Here is an 18,394-nt window from a genome sequence, read left to right as displayed (position 1 = left end):
CCAACAATGTATAAATAAGGAGAATTAGATAAAACTGTTGTTCAAGTTCTTATTGAATTAAATTAAGAAACTGCTCTATATACTTGGTAGTGATCTAAATCTATAACAATATATTGAGAGGAGTTTAGGACATAATTTGGAGTCAATTAGATCGAAGTTTTATTCCCAGCATTACAGTTTAATGGCTGTTTGACCTCAGGCTATTTACTTAAATCTCTCAGAGAAATCTTATTTTCCTCATCTGTAAAATAGCGTTATTAATACCTAGCTCATTAAGAATGAAATTAGATAATGCTTTTACGTATTTAGCACAGTTTCTGGCCTGTAATCAATGCTCAATAAATAATAGCTATACAGTTACCGCTGTGGTACACAATTTAAAAAATTGAATGGATACATTTTCAAATAATGTCCTTTTTACTATTATATATATCTTCTTTAAATTTCTTTCCTAAAAACCATTGCAAATTTTTCAAGTAATTTCCCAAGGTATTACTCTTTAGAAATAACCCTTGAAATATGTTACATTTGTAAAACAGAGCAAAACAAATACTTCACTCGGTAATGTTTTCCTTGGAGAGCGGGTGTGTATGTCCTCACTCTCTGAGATTAAAAGTGCTGCCCAGACCAAGAAAGAAAATTGGAATTGTTTATTTGGAAAAATTCAGATAACTAAGGGCTGTTTCAGTTACATATTAAAGTCAAAGCCATGTCATGTCGTTTATCCATAGCGAGTTGCGATATGGGGATTCTTACAGTTTTCTTCCTCTGCACCCCTGTCACCCTGCAAACCTGGTCTTGAGGTTTAGGGACCATGAAGTTGTGACTCTGACAAAGTGGTTAAGAACACTTTGGAGTCAGACTGCCGGGTTCAGTTCTTAGCTCTGCCACTTTCTAGCCATGACCTTGGGCATTCACTTTACCTCCCGATGCCTTAGTTTCCTCATCTGTACAATGTAATAATTCTGACCTCAAGGGATTGTTGTGAAGGTGCAGTGGGAGAATCTGCGTAAAGCATTTAGCACAGTACCTGGCACAGAGTGCTCAACAGACATTTCTTGCTACATCTGAGTGATGATGATGACGGTGCTTCAGTGGTTATAGTCACAGAACTAAGCTCTCTCAAATATCTAATAACAATCCTCAAATGAAAATCAGACCTTAAGTTTGCCATCCAAGTCCAGTAAAACTAACTGTAGATTTATAGAATTAAAGAACAGGAAGGGACTATGCCTGGCATTGGTACGCCTATTCTTCCTACTACCCCTCCGCCACTCCCTACTTTACAGATGAAGAATTGAGGCCCAGAAAGAACAAAGGACTTGGGTGCGGGGTCTCTGCCACTTAGCAGGGAGCTGGAAGTCAAACCCAGGGGTCCTGTTCGTCTGTGTTCTCTCCAGTGTACCATATGCCTCCCTAAGACACATGTGCTGTTTATAAGGGCTTTGTCATTTCCATATGCCGTTCACCCACAAAAATTGCCCGAAGCATTTTTTTTAAAATATGAAATGCTGTTAAGAAAATTCAGTTCATCTTTCAAAGGAAATTGGTGATTTTGCTCCAGGTGGCTTTAAATGATGTTTTATTAGGTGCTCAGTGGTGATCCCTTTTATTCCTTTCTGCCAATCTACAGCCCCTATTTCTTAGTATTTGTGCTGTGTTCACATATCACTCCGAATGACCTAAGCGGGCAGAATGACCTCTATTTCTCAGGTCCTGGGTTTCATTGCTAGGATACCAGGCTGCTGTAACCAGAGAGTGTTGTATCAAAGGGTCTGAGGCACACACACTGTGATTTCTGCTGAGGCTAATCCTCTGCTCGGCTCTGGACTCTGAAAGACGGCTGGCTCTTAGAGATGGCTCTTCTTCTACTTCCTCCCCAAAGAACCTGATCTCTAGATTCTTTGTCTTTCTTTCATAGCTTCTGGTCACCCACACTGTTTCTTCTGCCACCTTGAACTTGGCTCTGACCGGGAAGTGCCTTCCAGATTTGCCAATCACGTGAATGTCGAGTTCAGCATGCCCACAACTTCTGCCTCCAAAGCCGCTGTACGATCCATCTCCGTGGAAGACAAGGCTGATGTCAGGAAGTGGGTCAATTATTCCGCACACTACAGTTACAAGGTAGCCTCGGGGGGCATCTGACTAATGTTTCCAAGTCCATTTGCTCATCCTTGTCCCCTCCCCCTCTCACTCCTCTGTGGCAGCACCAGCCACGGGTGCAAGGTGTTCTCTTACTGCCTTAGGGGAAGTTCACCGTACATAGCTGTGCATGAGTCTGCTCTGATTTAAATGAATAATCTCTCTAATGGTCAAGAGAAAGGTTGGGAAAAAAAATAAAGAGGCTGATGAAAGAAGAGAATATAACGTGTTTCAGTCATCATGAACAACAGAAGAGTCACGGGGAAAAGGAATTATTACTCATTCATAGTATGATTTATGTTGTAGAGTAGTGAACTTGGAAGTGGAGGGGAATGTCAGGAAAGTGCTAACCCAAAGCAGATATTTCAGCTACAGGAGTTGATGAAGTTGATCTGAATAAAGTTAGGACACAGATGACCTGGTCACTGGGCTGTAACAGAACAAAAGTAAAAAGCAAAGCAAGCTTCTGTGATAGTCATGGGATCAGGGCTGTGGAAGGAGGAAGAGTGTTCTGCCATAGTGATTGTATCCTAAGGAGTTGGAAATTCAGTAGGGGGAGATTAAATGCCCAAGATGGAAAATGGGGTTATTGAAGAAGGATTTTGCAAAGTGGTTTAATAATTTTCTATTCATAGTAATATTCTTAGACTTATATGGTTATTTATTGTTCTTTAAATGTTTCCTTAGTTGTGGAATCTAAAACATTTAACTACCAAAAAGAACAAATACTCCATCTTGTGGCCAGAAAAAAAATAGCACTTTGCTCAAACATGTCAGCTGTTCTGTCTTGAATTGTATCCCTCATCATAAATATGCAAAGTGGTGTTAAGAGGAGCAGCTTTAATTATTAAACTCCCTAGCTCGAAGGATTCCCTGCCTGACTTATCAAAGGCTTCAGTTGAAGTGTGTCACTTTCAAGGCAAGATTAATTTATCAATCCCTTTATAATTACAGCTACAGTATTTTGCAGAAGATATAGGTAGAACTGTAAACACTACAATACTTATCAATTTGGAGACTTTTAAAGAGATAAAGTAATGGAGTGTATAAACAGCAAAGGAATTCATTCATTTGATAAACCTCTGTGGTTGCCTGCTGTATGCCTATATTATTGGGATACAGTAGTCAACAAGGGCCTGCCCCTATCCTGCAGAGCCTGTGCTATAGTGGAGCCAGGCAGGTGTACAGGGACAGTGGGACTATGCACCTAACTCTACCTAATGTGTCGAGAATAACTTCACAGAAGAGGTGACCTTTGAGTGACTGTGCAAGGCAAAGAATGAAAATTTTGCAGGTGGACTGTGAGAGAGAGGGAATTCCAGACCAAGCAAGAAGCATGTGCAAAGAGAGAATCATAATATACACACGCCCAGTAGCTCCAGCATGGCTAAAGCCCAAAGCATTAACAAAATTACAAAGAATTTCAAAGAACCTAGAGTTTTATTTATTTGTTGGAATGTTTTCCTCTTCTTTCTGATATTTCTCTCCAACTTCTATTCTTGGCAGGTGGAAATTGAGCAAAAAAAGAGTTTGAAGCTGGACTTGGAAGGAGATGAAATGGAAAATCCCAAGGAGTGTGGGGTCCAGTGACGAAGCCCTACTGCAAGGGGCCCTGACCTAAGAATCACGATAGGATGTCTTTCTGATTAGCTGAAGTTCAGTACCTACCATGGCTACGCCATGTTGGAACAGTGTGTTGGTCATTCCTGTTGGTAGTTACCTGTATTATAACAGGAAACCCTGAGGTGGTTGCTTTCGAGAGGCTCTGATCGTGCCTGAAGCACCTGGCTCACCTGACATTTGGAGCTTATTGTATAATTAAGCCTCCGTGTCTGCACTCTGCTTATCTCACAGCACTTGTGTGGTTGTTGTGACTGTCAGAGTCAGGAAAACAACCTCCCACATCAGTGTTGGCACGATTTCCTACTGATGTTCATCTGTCACTTACATGATTTTCTGGAAAACACAGTCTCAAGAAATTACTTAACTAAGAATCCATCTCTGCCACTCCCTCTAGAAAAGGTTCAGAAAAGGTACAAAACAAATTTCCTCTTTGGGTCTACGAGGCCTTTTGTAGGTATCTCCATTCTTTAAATGTTAACACTATGCAATGAAGTTTTCAAGATGTTCCTCCTGGCTCTAGATTATTTTGATTGAAACACTTTTTCCCTTTCTCTAAGGTTTCAGTCCCAGGGTTCACCACCCTGAATCACAAGAGACAATGGAAAAAAGGCACAATAGGATACTTTTAATTCTGTGATTAGCCCCACATTCTGCAAAGGGTGACTGTTGAAGGGAAAGCAAAATTGAGCTTATTTTTCTTCATTCTGGGGAAAAGGGACATTAATTGTAGGATTATATTCAATTCAGGAGACAGCTTCAATCTCAGTGAATTCCCAAATTCACGCTGAAAACATATAGGCCATTTCTGATTCATGAAACAAATGGATGTGTATGTGTATATGTATATTATACCTCAGGCATATGTCGGGGCATTTGGGAGCTTTTATACCTCATAGCCAACACACAGTTGCATGTCTCTTTAGCTCAAACTTTACAGGAAATATAAGCTGAGAAGATCATTTTAAAAGGTGTTTCAAAACTAAGCTCGTATGAGCTTTTCCCAGAAATTCAGAGTTTGATAATCACAGTATTATAATAGATCTAAAAGGCTGAAGACTCCACAGTAGAGATGGGAGAAAGCCATATTTTTCTAATATTGGGAGCATTAAATTCTGATTCCAAGAGCCAGGGACACTCAATCTTCTTTCCCTTCATCTGTTCTTGCCCACATTCTGTACCTCTGCTGCTTAGTTGTACCTTGGTTTTTTCTTACCATACAAGGAACTATATTGGCCATTCCAAAGGTGATACCTGCTCAGCAATTTAAAGGCAGCTTCTATCTGCCTTTCTCTTTTTCCCAGGAAGAATAGACTAAGGAGACAGAAGGCATGCTTATCAGATTTGTAGATGACGTAGAAACCGACAGTATATCCAGTCTGTTGACTGGCAGATTCGGGATTAATTTACTCAATGAATACTCATTGAATTCTAACCACGTACTGACACTAGGATATAGAAATTGTTACAGTTTTTTGAAATACCTGAACATAAGACTGAAACTAAAAGGATGAAATTGAATAGGCATTAATGAACTATGTTCTGAATTTCTTAAACGTAACTCTCTAAGTACAGAGTGGTGTACCTATTTGTGTGTTTATGGATGTTTGTGTTTATGTGTGTGTGTTGATGGCAAGAGTGTTGGAAAGTCCTGGTTTCACAGCAGTTCATGTAGAAAAGTTTTCTTAAGGAAATAAGAGTTCAGTTTTGAATCAGGAGTATATCATGGCTATTCACAAAGCTAATGCATTCAACCTGTGGCTATAGAAGTCCAGGGAGCCCTGCATGCTGCATTGGTCAGTCCACATCTGGATGGAGGCTTGGGTTCAATTCTGGGTACCATATTTTAAGAGAGACATTAATAAGTTGTGTCTAGAGGCAGGCGGCTAGGGTTGTGAAGGATCTGATTATATAAGGAACAGGGGAACAGTTCCCCTGAAGAACAGAAGGTATAGCTGGAAAGGGAGTGCAGAAAAGGAGGGAATGATATAATAGCTAACTTGAAATTTCTGTTGAGCTATAAAAAGGGAGAGGAATTAGACTTATTCCATGTAGCTTCAAAGGGCAAAAATAGAAACAAAGAGGAACCTTAAAGATGACAGATGTTTGCTTCAACATAAGAAAGAATTTTCTAATAAGAGTTGTTCTAAAGAAGAATGGACTCTAGTAAAATTTCCTCTTTACTGCAAACGCCCAAACAAAGGTGCAGATAACCATCCATCCCAGATGCTATGAAAGGGACTCTGACATTGGATTTGGGTTGGATGACTACCAAGATCCCTACATGTAGGTTTAGTCTCAATAGTAATAGGACTCTCTAACTCTAGTTGTTTTTTTCTTTGATAAGTGGTTTTTCACGCTCTTTGAAATACAGTGGGGTCCCCAGAGGTCTTTGTCAAGTGAGGACTCCAAGGCATAGCCCTTCCCCTATTGTACTGAAGGCACATGAGATTCTTCACAGAAACGGCAAATGGGTTGAAGAGTTGGCAAGATGAAGGTCATTCCGGCACTTTCCCTACCCAAAGTTAGCACCCGCGCGCCCTCTCAAGATCTGTGCCTCACCAGCTAGCACCACATATGTATTGCTTGTTGGGCCTTTTCCCCCCTTGATTAATTTTCATTGCCTTCGTGCTTTCACCTGGACATTTTTTTTTTTTTAATAAACCAAGGGCTGTGAAAATCCCTTCCATGTTATCTATGTTCAGCAAGCAAATTATTATTAATTCTAAAAAACCTACCACCTTGATTTCATCAAATTTGTTTTCCTTTTACTGTTTTGGGGAAACTGATTATAGATGACATCTAGGGGTTTGGGGAGTTGTAATACTATATATTTTTAGACCTAGTGTTTTGCTAATAGCCTACATAGAAAACACAGTTGGGCAAATTACCTTTTTTTTTTTTTTTCCTGAGGAAGATTAGCCATGAGCTAACATCCAATGCCAATCCTCTTCTTTTTGCTGAGGAAAATTGGCCCTGGGCTAACATCCATGCCCATCTTCCTGTACGTTTTTTATATGGGACGCCGCCACAGCATGGCTTGACAAGTGGTGCATTGGTCTGCGCCTGGATCCGGAATCGCAAACCCCGGGCCGCCGAAGCGGATCACACGAACTTAACTGCTGTGCCACCAGGCCAGCCTCCAAATTACCTTTTTGATGTGTAAGTTCTAAGTTTGCCACCTCGACCTGGATTTTGTGTGTGTGTGGTCACAAATAATCCTTGTCTATGTTACTAATAATGTGAAAATATTAAAAGTGAATTCATTTTACCAATACATAGTATTACTGTTAGAATGCAAATTAGATGTCACATGATATCAAGAACAGTGCTTTCTTTAGAGTCTAGTGGCTTGCTTTGTGACTTTATAGTAAAAGAGGATAAGAAATGTACTCATATCGTATGTCAAACAAGAGAATATGAGGTACTTTGTGGGGGACCATTAACCCCCCTTTGCCACTCTTGTAAACATAGTACTAGTTATTCCGTATCAAAATTTTGCATTTCACTTATATTAAATATTATCTGGACAGTTTTTTTTTTTTTTTCCCCTTTTCTGTTTGGTTCTTTCCCCCCTCTCCACCTTCCTGCATTATTGGTAGGGCTCATAAGCCTTGAGAACATTTTTTATGTGAAATATTTCTTATTTGAAATGAGTATAATTTCTGTTCCAATCCAGCGGCTGAGGGCAGGAGCTTATTTCCCTAGAAATTCACATTCTCGAGAAATGTGATCCGTGAAGGCAGGGAATGTATCTTATTCTTTGTTTCCAGTACTTAGCACAAGGCTTGGAATATAATGGGTTTCAGCCACCTTAAATCCTTGCTGATAGGACAAACATATATTAATGAAATAAAGGGAAATTATTAGGTATTCAATAAATGTTTGCTGAACGATTATTGACCCTGAGACTGTAAGACTACTTACCCTTTACTTATCATCAAATACTTACATTAAAGCAAGCAAGCATGCTTTTATTTTCTGGAGGACTTAAATAATTTTTCTTTCCTTTTATTCCTGCCTCCTCTGTCAACTAATAATACCTGTCAGCACTTATGTACTTACTGTGCAGCTGAATTGAAACTGCAATGTACCTGATTCATATTGAAAAACATTTTTGTGCCAGAAGATTCAGGAGCACAGATGCTGTCATAGTCAAGATTATTGATTCAGTTTTGTTCCTGCCAGTCAGACAGACCTGTGAGCTTGAGCCTTGCCCATTTGAATAGCCAGCGGGAGAAGAAAGCTTTGATAGCGCACACGGCCATCCTGGTGTGCTAGGTCTTTGTTTTCCCCACCATTAACCACTGACTGAGGTTGCTGTGTATTTATTTTGTCACCATAGTAAGATGGCAGTCTGAGATAGTAAGGCTGAAACTTGTGAAATGAAATCATGATTTCAGAGCTGCTTTAAGTCTCATAATAAGTTTAGTGGTGGGAAAGCAGAGAATCATCTGAAATTTTTTCTTAAAAGCCTTGCAAATATTAAATTGATTTGAGTAGGAAGCACTACTATCTAGCCTACTTTTAGAAATTCTCCCGGTTTGGAATGGTAACTTTAATTCTTCTATGAATGATGATGATAAGTTAATTCTAGCATATCTAGAGTTTAGGTCATGTTAACAATGCAGTTTAACAGGAAATTCAAACAGAACTGACAAAAAAATTAAATCCACAACAAATATCACCTAGTAAATACATCATCTCTGACACTTCACTACCAAGTCCCATCCAAACCATGACAGCTCTTTGTATAAAATTAGTCACGGCATTCTCACCAAGGTCTAGAGATGTTTTCTAAACATTACCAATGTCTAAGTGCCAATTCCCTACAAATCACCATTTCTTCACCATTTCTTAATTATGCTCTTTGTAAATTAAACTTGCTTGGGATATTGTGACATATTTATGTTTTTAAGGAATTAAAAGAGAACGAGATGTATAAATGTAGAAAATACATGTGTGTATCAGTATTGTTTTCCCATGTATCAGCTAAAGCAGGAATATGGAATTTTTACATTTCTTCTAGTGTGCCTTAGCAAATCTGATTGAGAGTCCAGTCCTTTGTTTTTGTTTTAAGGATTGAAAAAAAAATAAATGTATCTCTGAACTTGCAATTCCAGGCCTGTAAAGGTAGAAACAATCCATAGTAATGTGTTTGGTAGTGCCTGGAGAGAGGCAAATAATAATTGTATGTAAGGAAAAGCTATAAAAGAATAGACTCAAAAAATAGAATTTCAATATTGAAAGATATAGTATAGTGAGATGACAAATACAGCACTGGCCACCAAACCTCAAAATACTTGAACTAGGAGCCATCCCTTACAAGTAAGGAGCTCTAGGGAAAAGAAAAGATTGCATAGCAGAGATAAACAACAGAATTAATTCAATTCAACCAGTATTTATCAAGTGTCTACTCTGGTCAAGGTGCTATGCTAGCAGCCGGCTTCCCTAAAGGGAGCTAAGGCCAAACACAAGAACGCTGAGGATTGTTGATGTAAAGTTATGGGTGGGAGTGCCCTTTATCAAGGGAAAATTGGGGTGTCCATGAATCTTTAAAGGACATGGTCATGGAGGCAATCACCATGTTAAGTGACTTGCTATTTTCCCAATTGGGCTTCAGTGACCTCAGCTAAAAAAGTGAGGAAGCTGGACTAATTGTTCCCTCAGGTCTTTTCCAGCTCCAGTTTTATGGGTCATTTTACAAAATATCCTTTGGTGCCACTGTCAGTGATACTTCCTGTCAATAGGACTCTTCATATAGTCTTAAGAACCAAGAAATTTAAAATTTGAAGACGGAAAATCAGCTGGCCCACCTTTTTCCTTTTCATGTCTCTCATCTGCCCAGACAACAGACACACAGAAAACTCTGCAGTCCTCTATTTTATAGTTGCCTTCAAAACATAGATAAAAATGGAGGATCAAAAGGGTGGTGAGGATCAGCTGGAACACTGCTCTGGAAGTCCCGCTGGCATCATCCAGCACAACAGTGGTGTGAGTGTGAGGAGGAGCAGACCCGTCTCCGAAATGGATGTTAGAATTAGGGTATGACTTGAAGCAGAAGTAGGTCTAACCCTCCAAGGTCCTGAGGGGCCACATGATGATGATCAATGATTTATAGATCTGACCTTTTACACAAAAGACTGCAGAAATTGAGAGAGAAAAAGACACTCATTTCACTCATAAACATTCTGGGACTATTTGTAATACAGTTACGGCAAAACAAGATGAGAGAAAGGGTCAGTCCTTCTTATCCTCACTGTCTCTTAGTAACATGAAAATGTAGCTTAAAAATTTTTTAAACATGTACAAGCTACAAAATAGCATCTCTTTTGTGGTATGTGTTAGTATGATTTTAGTTTCTCGTACGTAGAGTTGGTCAAATGTAATGGCTTGATTCCAACTGGACAGAGCAATTCCAGCATCATCTTCCTGTTCAGTCCCATGCTCTGCCTCAGATCAAACCCTCAATGCTAGCTGTGGACACCATCCAGCCACACTGTGACTGAAGCCTTAGGAACTGTAGTCTTGCCTCCACGTGCTTCAGGATCAGCGATGCACGTGGTATCCAATAAGAGCAGTTCCAGGAAAGCAGATGTGCAGTCAGATCCTGAAGCAGCCTGTTGGACCAAAGGGTTTAAGGGTTTTGAAGTAAGGGAGTGACAGAAAGGAAGAATATGAACTCCTCTGACCATAAGCCTGCATTCATTTAACCTTTGGGTCCACCTGCCAACAGAACCTGGAGAAAACTTCACTGTATTCAAGAAATTAAACAGAATCAGTGTTTTAGCCAGGGAGTGATGAGAGAGCACTCCTCTTCACCTTCCATTTTTGTCATGTCCACAGTGAATTTCAATGTGTCAGGATGGATGGACCCAAGATCCAGTGAATGATTCAGCTGATCCAAGGCGTGTATTTTCCTTCATTCATCATCCATCCTCATTTGATGTAACTTCTTGTACTATTGTGGTTAATTTTATGTAAAACCAGTTTACTTTTTTAAAAAAAAAATACGTGCCTATGTAATAAAGTCTACACACTGGCTAAATCTGTAGAGGTAAGGTTTTGTTTTTAATTGTTTTGCTGATTATCCTCTGTAATACCCTTTTTGAGCTATGAAAATGAGAGCTATTAATAAAAAATTTTAAACAAAATCTGTCACTATGCAAGATTTAATGAGGTCAAGCATAATGAAAAATGTTTATTATTAAGAAGGTCTATCACTCAATTAATATGGTTAGTGATTATAAGGTGACAAGTTAACAAGTGACCTGTTTAATTATCCTAGTTAAGTTTACCATGTATATAATTCAAGATATATTTATTGCGTTCCTATTTTGTGCTCAATTTTGTGAGAAAACAAAATGATACAATCCTTAAGGTTTTCTTGTTGATAAGTACATACACATATATTAAGTGAGAAATAGAAAAGAACATAATCAAATAACATTTGCATTATGTTCTTGGCATATTGTCAGTGTTCAACAAATAACTGTTCAATCGATTGATGAATCCAAGTGACTAATGTCAACATAAACTCAGATGGGAAAAAAATCAATATGGACCAGAATACTTATGAAGTTTTCACAAGGAAGATGGCTTTTAGGTGAGACCTGAAGGTGGGGGTAAAATTTAACTCAGTGGCAAGAGAAAGAGAATTATAGGGTTGGGAAGAGGCAGGTATAAAGTGGTATGTTGGATTAGCAGGAGAGGAGCCTGACCTGGGCAAAGGGTTCATGCACTTCAAAAGATGAGACTGATAGTTAGGCCAAGCTGTGTTGAAGCTTGCGTCCAGCCCGAGGTTGGACTCAATCTAGTAAATGCTATGAAGCCATTTTAGAATCCTGCCAATAAAGCATTATTCTAGAAAGACTAATCTGTCTATGATGTGCTGGGTATTTTGGACTAGGGGAAAGATTAAAGGCAAGGAAAATAATTTAAAGGTTTTTTGGAGTAAACAAGGCAAGAAAGAAACAGAGTTATGTGTTTTGTTTAGTTTAAATAGACCATGGATATCTTGTTGCAAAATACATCTTATAGTAAAATATAGTTATCTATAAGGGGAGAACTCAGACCAGTTCAGTGGCCCTCTGCCATCGAGAGAACTTTGTCCTGAACAGAACACACAGAACTTTATAGCCCAGTCAATATGAAATTAACTGATATTAGTAACTGATATCAGGTGCACAAGAGGTTAATAGCCAAATAAGAGCATAGAATTTTCTTAAGATGGGGATTCTGAAGAATATTCTAATCCTTCCCACTATTCTTCCATTCCTATCTGCCCAGAGTCCTCTTCAACAAGTTTTGAGACCGAATTGTCTAGGTCCCACATTGTCACAAGGTTTTAGCCTGCTAAGGTCCCCCTTTCATTTAATATCCAAGTGGAATAACTACTCAAGCAACTGTTTGAAGCCAAGCATGCTCCCTAATGTTCCTCAGGATTTGGGGAAGGGGGAGTTGAGAATGAGAGGACGTGGAGATGAGAATTTAAATGTCCTCAGTGTCATTTGTCAGCTCTTACTCCAAACTCCTCCCACTTCCTCCTTGATGACCTCCAAGTGTCTCCTCTTTATTCCTCCATGCTGGGCAGCCTTCTCTATTCCGCAAACATAATAATATGAGCTAACACTTATGTAGTGCTTACACTTGGATGCAACCGCTTGTACTAAGTTTTTTAGATGCCTTATCTTGTTTAATGAAGGCAGCCCCCCTCCGCATTCTGCAAGTCATTAACAATTCAAGGCTGATGGTACAACTGATGTTTACCAAAGGTTAGCAGTCAATGGCGAGTATTTACAGCACAAAACAAGAAAGAACTTAAAACTGAATATCAGACATCCCTGCTCCTAAAGTTCATTGCCCATACCCACAGATGGAGTCCTTCTTAAACATCTTTCTCCCTTGGCTCTAGCCTGAATAAATGGGGCCAACTCCTCAAATCCCCAAACTACTGTCTCTCTGACTGCTAAGGGAGAACTGAAAACTCTTCTTAAAATCCCATCTTAAGTGAGGATTAAGTTCTAAAGTCAACACTTGAAAAGCACTTAAATTGCCCGTAAAATAAAGTAGACTGAGGCATAAGTCTTCTTTAATGAAAGTTGCTCCATGGCCCTCAATTAATTTTTCAGTTTCTTCATTGAGGACATTGACAGAGTCGTCACCACCCAAGATCCTCTCCACCTGACCAAAGTGTTCCGGTTCATAGTCAATGTGGAGAAGTCATTAAAATGAGTCACACAATTATTCCCTGAGTTTTACCAATATGAATTGACTGTTCCAGGCTTGACAGTGTCCTTTATCTACCTCACAGAGCCATTTAGTGGAATGGCAGACCAAATAACTTGAATAGAAGTATAATGAGCCTCCACTATACTTCCCTTTATTATGCAAAGCAATTTTTAGTTCCACTCCGTCACGTCTTGTCATGGATCCATTGAAGTATCTCTCCAAAACAGAGAGAAGTCTACCTTAGAGCTCCAAAACAAACTTACATAAACGCACAATTTCTCTTTGGAGGTCTCAAAAGTTACAGATAATATTTTCAGAAGGAGTTAAAGTCAAAATAGTTGTACTTTCCTCCCCCAACACAGTCTAGGTCAACAAAGAGAACAGGATAAAATCTATTCTCCACCTGTTGAGAGCAAACCCAGGGGTCATGACATTTTTTGTCTTCTCTGGATTCCTTCTCTCCCTCTTCCTCCCCTCTCCTCTCTTCTTTTCACTAACAGGCATAAAGCCTGAGAGCCTAGACTAACCTGGTGGCAATGGCAGAGAAAGGCACATATCTCAGAGACTGAAACAGTCTCCAGTTATTTCTTCCCACATTGAACTTTTCAACAAACCCCTATTGCACATCTCATCAGCTGACTTTAACACTTGTGTGTTGCCTTTTAATATTTTATATTTATTAGGTTTATCCTCCTCGTTAAAAAGCAATAGTTGACTAAGAGAATTGGCTTTCTCAGTATGTGGCAAAAATGCACCAAAAGCAATATGAATCAGCAAGCATAAATCAACATGCAATTGAATATGACTGAAATTCACTCTGTATTGTAGTAAAACTTTCTTGTAATTCCTTGAAGTCAATTCCCCCTTCCACCTCTGAGCCTCTGCAGTCTCTACTATTGCTTTTCTTTCTCTTTGCAACTCAGAGGTTATTGCTGTTAGGAAGGCTGCAAGAACATTTAATTCTTCTGATTTGCCAGGAAGTACAAAATTTATCCCTTTTTACTCTCTTAATACACTTCTAACAAGGGAATGACAATTGCAATGAAAAAAAACATGGCTCAGTGCAAAGGGGAGGATACAAGCACTTGGTGACCAGACTGAGTGGTGGGGCAAAGGAGAAAGAATCAACAATTTAGAAATACTGAACCTAGTTATGTTTATCCTGCAAGCCTGCAGGTAGCCTATCAGAAACCCAACGTTTTAAAAAAAACTTATGTCTTTTGCTACCAAAATACCAAATAACAAGCTGTATACCAATTTATTCTCTCCTGAGATTCTAAAACTATGAATTTAGCGAGTACCCAAGACATCAGTTTAAGGCTCAATTTGGGAAAAGCTAACAAGAAAATCTATGTGATTTGTCAAGAAAAACATATAAATGAAATAAAAAACTGCATAAACAAAGAAAAAGTAAGAGCAAAACACCATGCCACCCCACAAAGGTGGGCACTCACTTCTAAATGAATAAATAGACCTGGTTTCTACTCAAGGTCTGTGACCCCTCTTCACAAAAATTCCAGTAGTGGGATTCCTTCTTGCGGGTCGGCAATGCTTCTGTCGGGGCAATGTTTTCTGTGGCAAGGCAGCATGATCAAGTGGGGGCTGGGACTTTGAAGCCAATGTGCTCCTCATCTCTAAAACCCAGAACTAAATTCTCTGTGCTCTGAGACTTTCTTTTTATAAACCATTTGGTGCTTCAATAATGGCAAGTCTAGTTCACTTTCCCAACCCTGTACTGTCTCTGGAATCTCACTTCAGAGAACAGAGAACTAGATATAGCAGTAACTGATGTACTCAAAATCCTCTAGACCTTGGCAGTAATATTTTCAAGTACTTGAAAATATTTCTAACTGTAAGTATTTTTAATATGCCCTGAGAGATGTGGAGACAGTACCTCCAAAAGTTGGCCCCTTTGAACAATAAGCATCATCATCATCATCATCATAGTAATTTGTTGACCCTCCTTCTACCTAGTCTCTCCTCTTAACATATTTTATCTCTATTAACTAGAAATAAGATACATAATACATATTTCACACTATAAAACCTCTCATCAATAAATAAATTTCATGTGCTTAACGTTTAATCTATAAATTACTTTGCTAGCCCCATGTGCTTCTGTCTACCTTGCCCCACAATAACATCAATGGCTAGCCCTCTGCTATGTGCTTTTGTACGTATATGCATTACTTCATTTAATCCTCACAACAACTCTATGAAGAAGATATTATTACTGTCCTCATTTTATAGGTAAGAAAACCGAGGCACAAAGAGGTCATTTCACTTGCTCAAGATTCATAAAGCTATAGGTGGTGAAGCATGTCTGAGTCCAGAGTCCAAGCTCTTATCTATGCTATTCTGCCACCTACAGGAATGTCGTGAGTGAGTCAATTCTGTTCCAGGTGACAGCGATGACTAACACATCTTCAAAGTACCCTTCTTCAGGAATAATTGCTAATAAATATAGCAGTCATTCAAGAAATGTTTTGAAGCATCCACTCAGTATTCTATTAGGTTCAAAGGATACAGAGGTAAATGAGACATGGTCCAGCCCTCCAGAAATACCCAGTTCAGAAGATGCTTTTGATAGCAAACCCATCATCAGAGCCAAGGGCAGCACATATGATACTTTCATTTGAATTACAAAAGGGCGCCATGCTTTCTGGGCTGACAAAGCCCCACATCAGAACATAGAGAATATTGCAGGTAGATCAAGCACAGATTTTACCTCCACCTTCTCAGAAGAGTCCTTTCATGCAGTGTAAAAACTACACAATAGTATGTGGCATCCTCAGTCCTATAGTTTGTACCCAAATTATGAGCTTGTGGAGATCTACTCTTTAAAAATAGACATGAAAATATCTGAAGCCTGGAATTTACAAGAACATAAATCCATAAATAAGGAAATATAGGAGTAGTAACTGAATGTTTTAATGTTTCGTTTTAATCTCGTTATCAGTCAAAGGTAGGAAAAGGTGAGCCTGCAGGAAACAACAAAGATGAATAAAGGGTTTGAAGGGAAAAGAGGACCAATAAATGGAAAACCAAAACCAATGAAGAGGGGATGGTTGAAGGACCTACAGAGAATGAGCACATCCTTAATCTTGAAACTTTAGGAAAAGATGATATGTATATTTTAAACAAGCACATGCAGAAATGTTCCCAAGAATGGCTTTGGGAGGCTGTGCCACATTTACTCATGCTATGCAGCAATACAGTTGCAACAAGAAATATTTCACATGCACTCATAAAGTTGCATTTGTCATGAGACCACAGAATATTCTTGTCCACTCCCTGATATTATCATCATCAACTAAAACAATAAACATTTAGAGAATTCTTTAGTAAAATAATTGGTTTTAGCTACTAAGTACATTAAAACTTTAAAATGTTGTCATTCTTGCCCTCAGAAACAATTATACATGAGAACATAATGTATAACGCAAGGTATATATAACAAGTGCTAAATAAGTGGTGCTGAAATGATGGATTTTAGAAATTCAAGGAGGAAATCAAATGAGCTGTTACAATCAGGAAATATTTGGAGAACGGAGGTGTTTTGAGCCAGCTCTTGAAGGAAAGGGCACCACTTCAAAAGGCAAAGTAGGGCATGGTAAGGAGGGCAAGGGCACACATACCAAGTAAGGGGGAACCACATCATGTAAAAGTAGGCAGAATTAAGTGTAAATGATGGATTTAGATGCGGCAGTCAGTATCCCTATTTGATGAGAATAGTAGAAATAATAAAAATGGCTAATTATGGCAGACTGTATTTTCCCAAAATGAATGCAATGAATAGCAGTACTTCCAGTCCCACATATTCTTCCAGAACCTTCCAGCCCCCATCAGATGGTAGAGTCTATTTCCCCACCCCTTGAATCTGGGGCTTATGACTGCTCCAACCAATAGAGCACAATGGAAGTGATGCTATATGACTTCCAAGGCTAGGTCATAAAAGGATACAGTTTCTGCCTGCCTCTCTCTTAGTTCACTCATCCTTGGTCCCTGGCTACCGTGTTGTGAGGGAGCCCAGGCCACATGGAGAGACCACATGTAGGTGTTCCAGTTGAAAGTCCCAGATGAGGTCTCAGCTAACAGCCAGAATCAATCAAGACACACCAGTGCATGAACACTCAGATGATTCCAGCCCTCAGACTTTGAGTCTTCCAATTGAGGCACCAGATGTCACAGAGAAGAGACAAGCCATCCTTGCTGTACTGTGTCCAAATTCCTAATTCTCATAATCCATGAGCATAATAAATGATTGTTTCAGGCCAATAAGTTTTGAGGTAATTTGTTATAGAGCCATAGTAACTGGAACAGTAACATTGAGTCATTTCTAGGTGCCATGGACTGTGTTTGATGCCTTATACTTTATATCAGCTATTTTTGTATAACAAACCACTCTAAACTTCAGTGGTTTAAAACAATAGTTTTTTTTTTATTATGGCTCACACATCTGTGAGTCTATTGAGGATTGGCTGACCTAGTCTGGGCTCGCTCATGTGTCTAAGTGTTGGCTGGGAGCTCTGCCCTAGGCTGGGTTTTGCTGGGGCATCTTAGCTAGGACAGATCTGCTCTTTGTGTCTCTTACCCTCCTCTTGGAAGCAGGAGGCTTGCCTGGATATGTTATTTTCATGGAGAGGCAGCAGCACAAGAAAAGAGTAGAAAAACATAAGGCTTCTTGGGGCCTAAGGTTAGAAATGGCACGCCATCACTTCTACCAAATTCTACTAGCCAAATCAAGTCACATGGCCAGGCCCAGATTAAAGGGGTAGGAAAACAGACTCCACCTATTTATTGTACTGCAAAGTCACAGGCAAAGGGTGTGCACATAGGGAGGGGTGAAGAATTAGAGCTATTAATTCAATCCACTACATATTTAATCTTCATGATTATCGAGTAGGTACCATTATTATCCTCATTTCATTCATTTCACTGACAAATAAACTGAGGCTCAGAGACTTCAAATAATGTGAGTTAGAGTTCCTGGAGCTTCCAATGAGACTGCTGCTCCTTTGGCTGTCTCATCACTGCAAACTCTCTAAGAGACCAAACTTGCTCATCCCATTAGCTGCCAAACCACAATTGGCTGCAAGAGTGCTGGGTCACCCGCTCTGCCCATCTTAAACCAATTCCTGACCTTCCTCTAATTGGCCCTCAGGATCATTAGACCGACAGGTCTCATGTTTCCACTTGCATCAGGCACCACTAGAAGTCCAAACCCTTTTCACCATACCACTCCAATTCATCCATGAGTATAACCTCCTCTCCTACTCCTCCCTAACTCCCTGAACACTCCCTGTGCCCTCTGAGACTCAAGACCTGTCATCAATACTATGACATCCTCTCTCAACACTCCCTTCACTTCCATGCCCTCACTGAAACCCACTTATCCCCT

At 39.4% G+C, this 18,394-nt stretch overlaps 1 protein-coding gene across 3 annotated transcripts in view; it reads left to right on the top strand.

Annotated features, from left to right (window-relative positions):
• The window catches only part of STON2 (stonin 2), a 132,619-nt gene extending 126,201 nt beyond the window's left edge, over positions 1-6,418 (top strand). For all 3 annotated transcript variants that reach the window (XM_058567486.1, XM_058567484.1, XM_058567485.1), the window contains 2 exons: positions 1,922-2,124; positions 3,649-6,418. In XM_058567486.1, the coding sequence (XP_058423469.1) occupies positions 1,922-2,124; positions 3,649-3,732 (287 nt within the window). In that variant the 3' untranslated portion in view covers positions 3,733-6,418. The remainder of the gene's footprint in view (positions 1-1,921; positions 2,125-3,648) is intronic.
• The last annotated feature ends 11,976 nt before the right edge of the window (positions 6,419-18,394 follow it).

The sequence above is a fragment of the Diceros bicornis genome, chromosome 24 (genome assembly GCF_020826845.1).
Source record: "Diceros bicornis minor isolate mBicDic1 chromosome 24, mDicBic1.mat.cur, whole genome shotgun sequence".
Classification (NCBI taxonomy): domain Eukaryota; kingdom Metazoa; phylum Chordata; class Mammalia; order Perissodactyla; family Rhinocerotidae; genus Diceros; species Diceros bicornis.
This window is presented reverse-complemented; position numbering and strand designations above follow the sequence as displayed.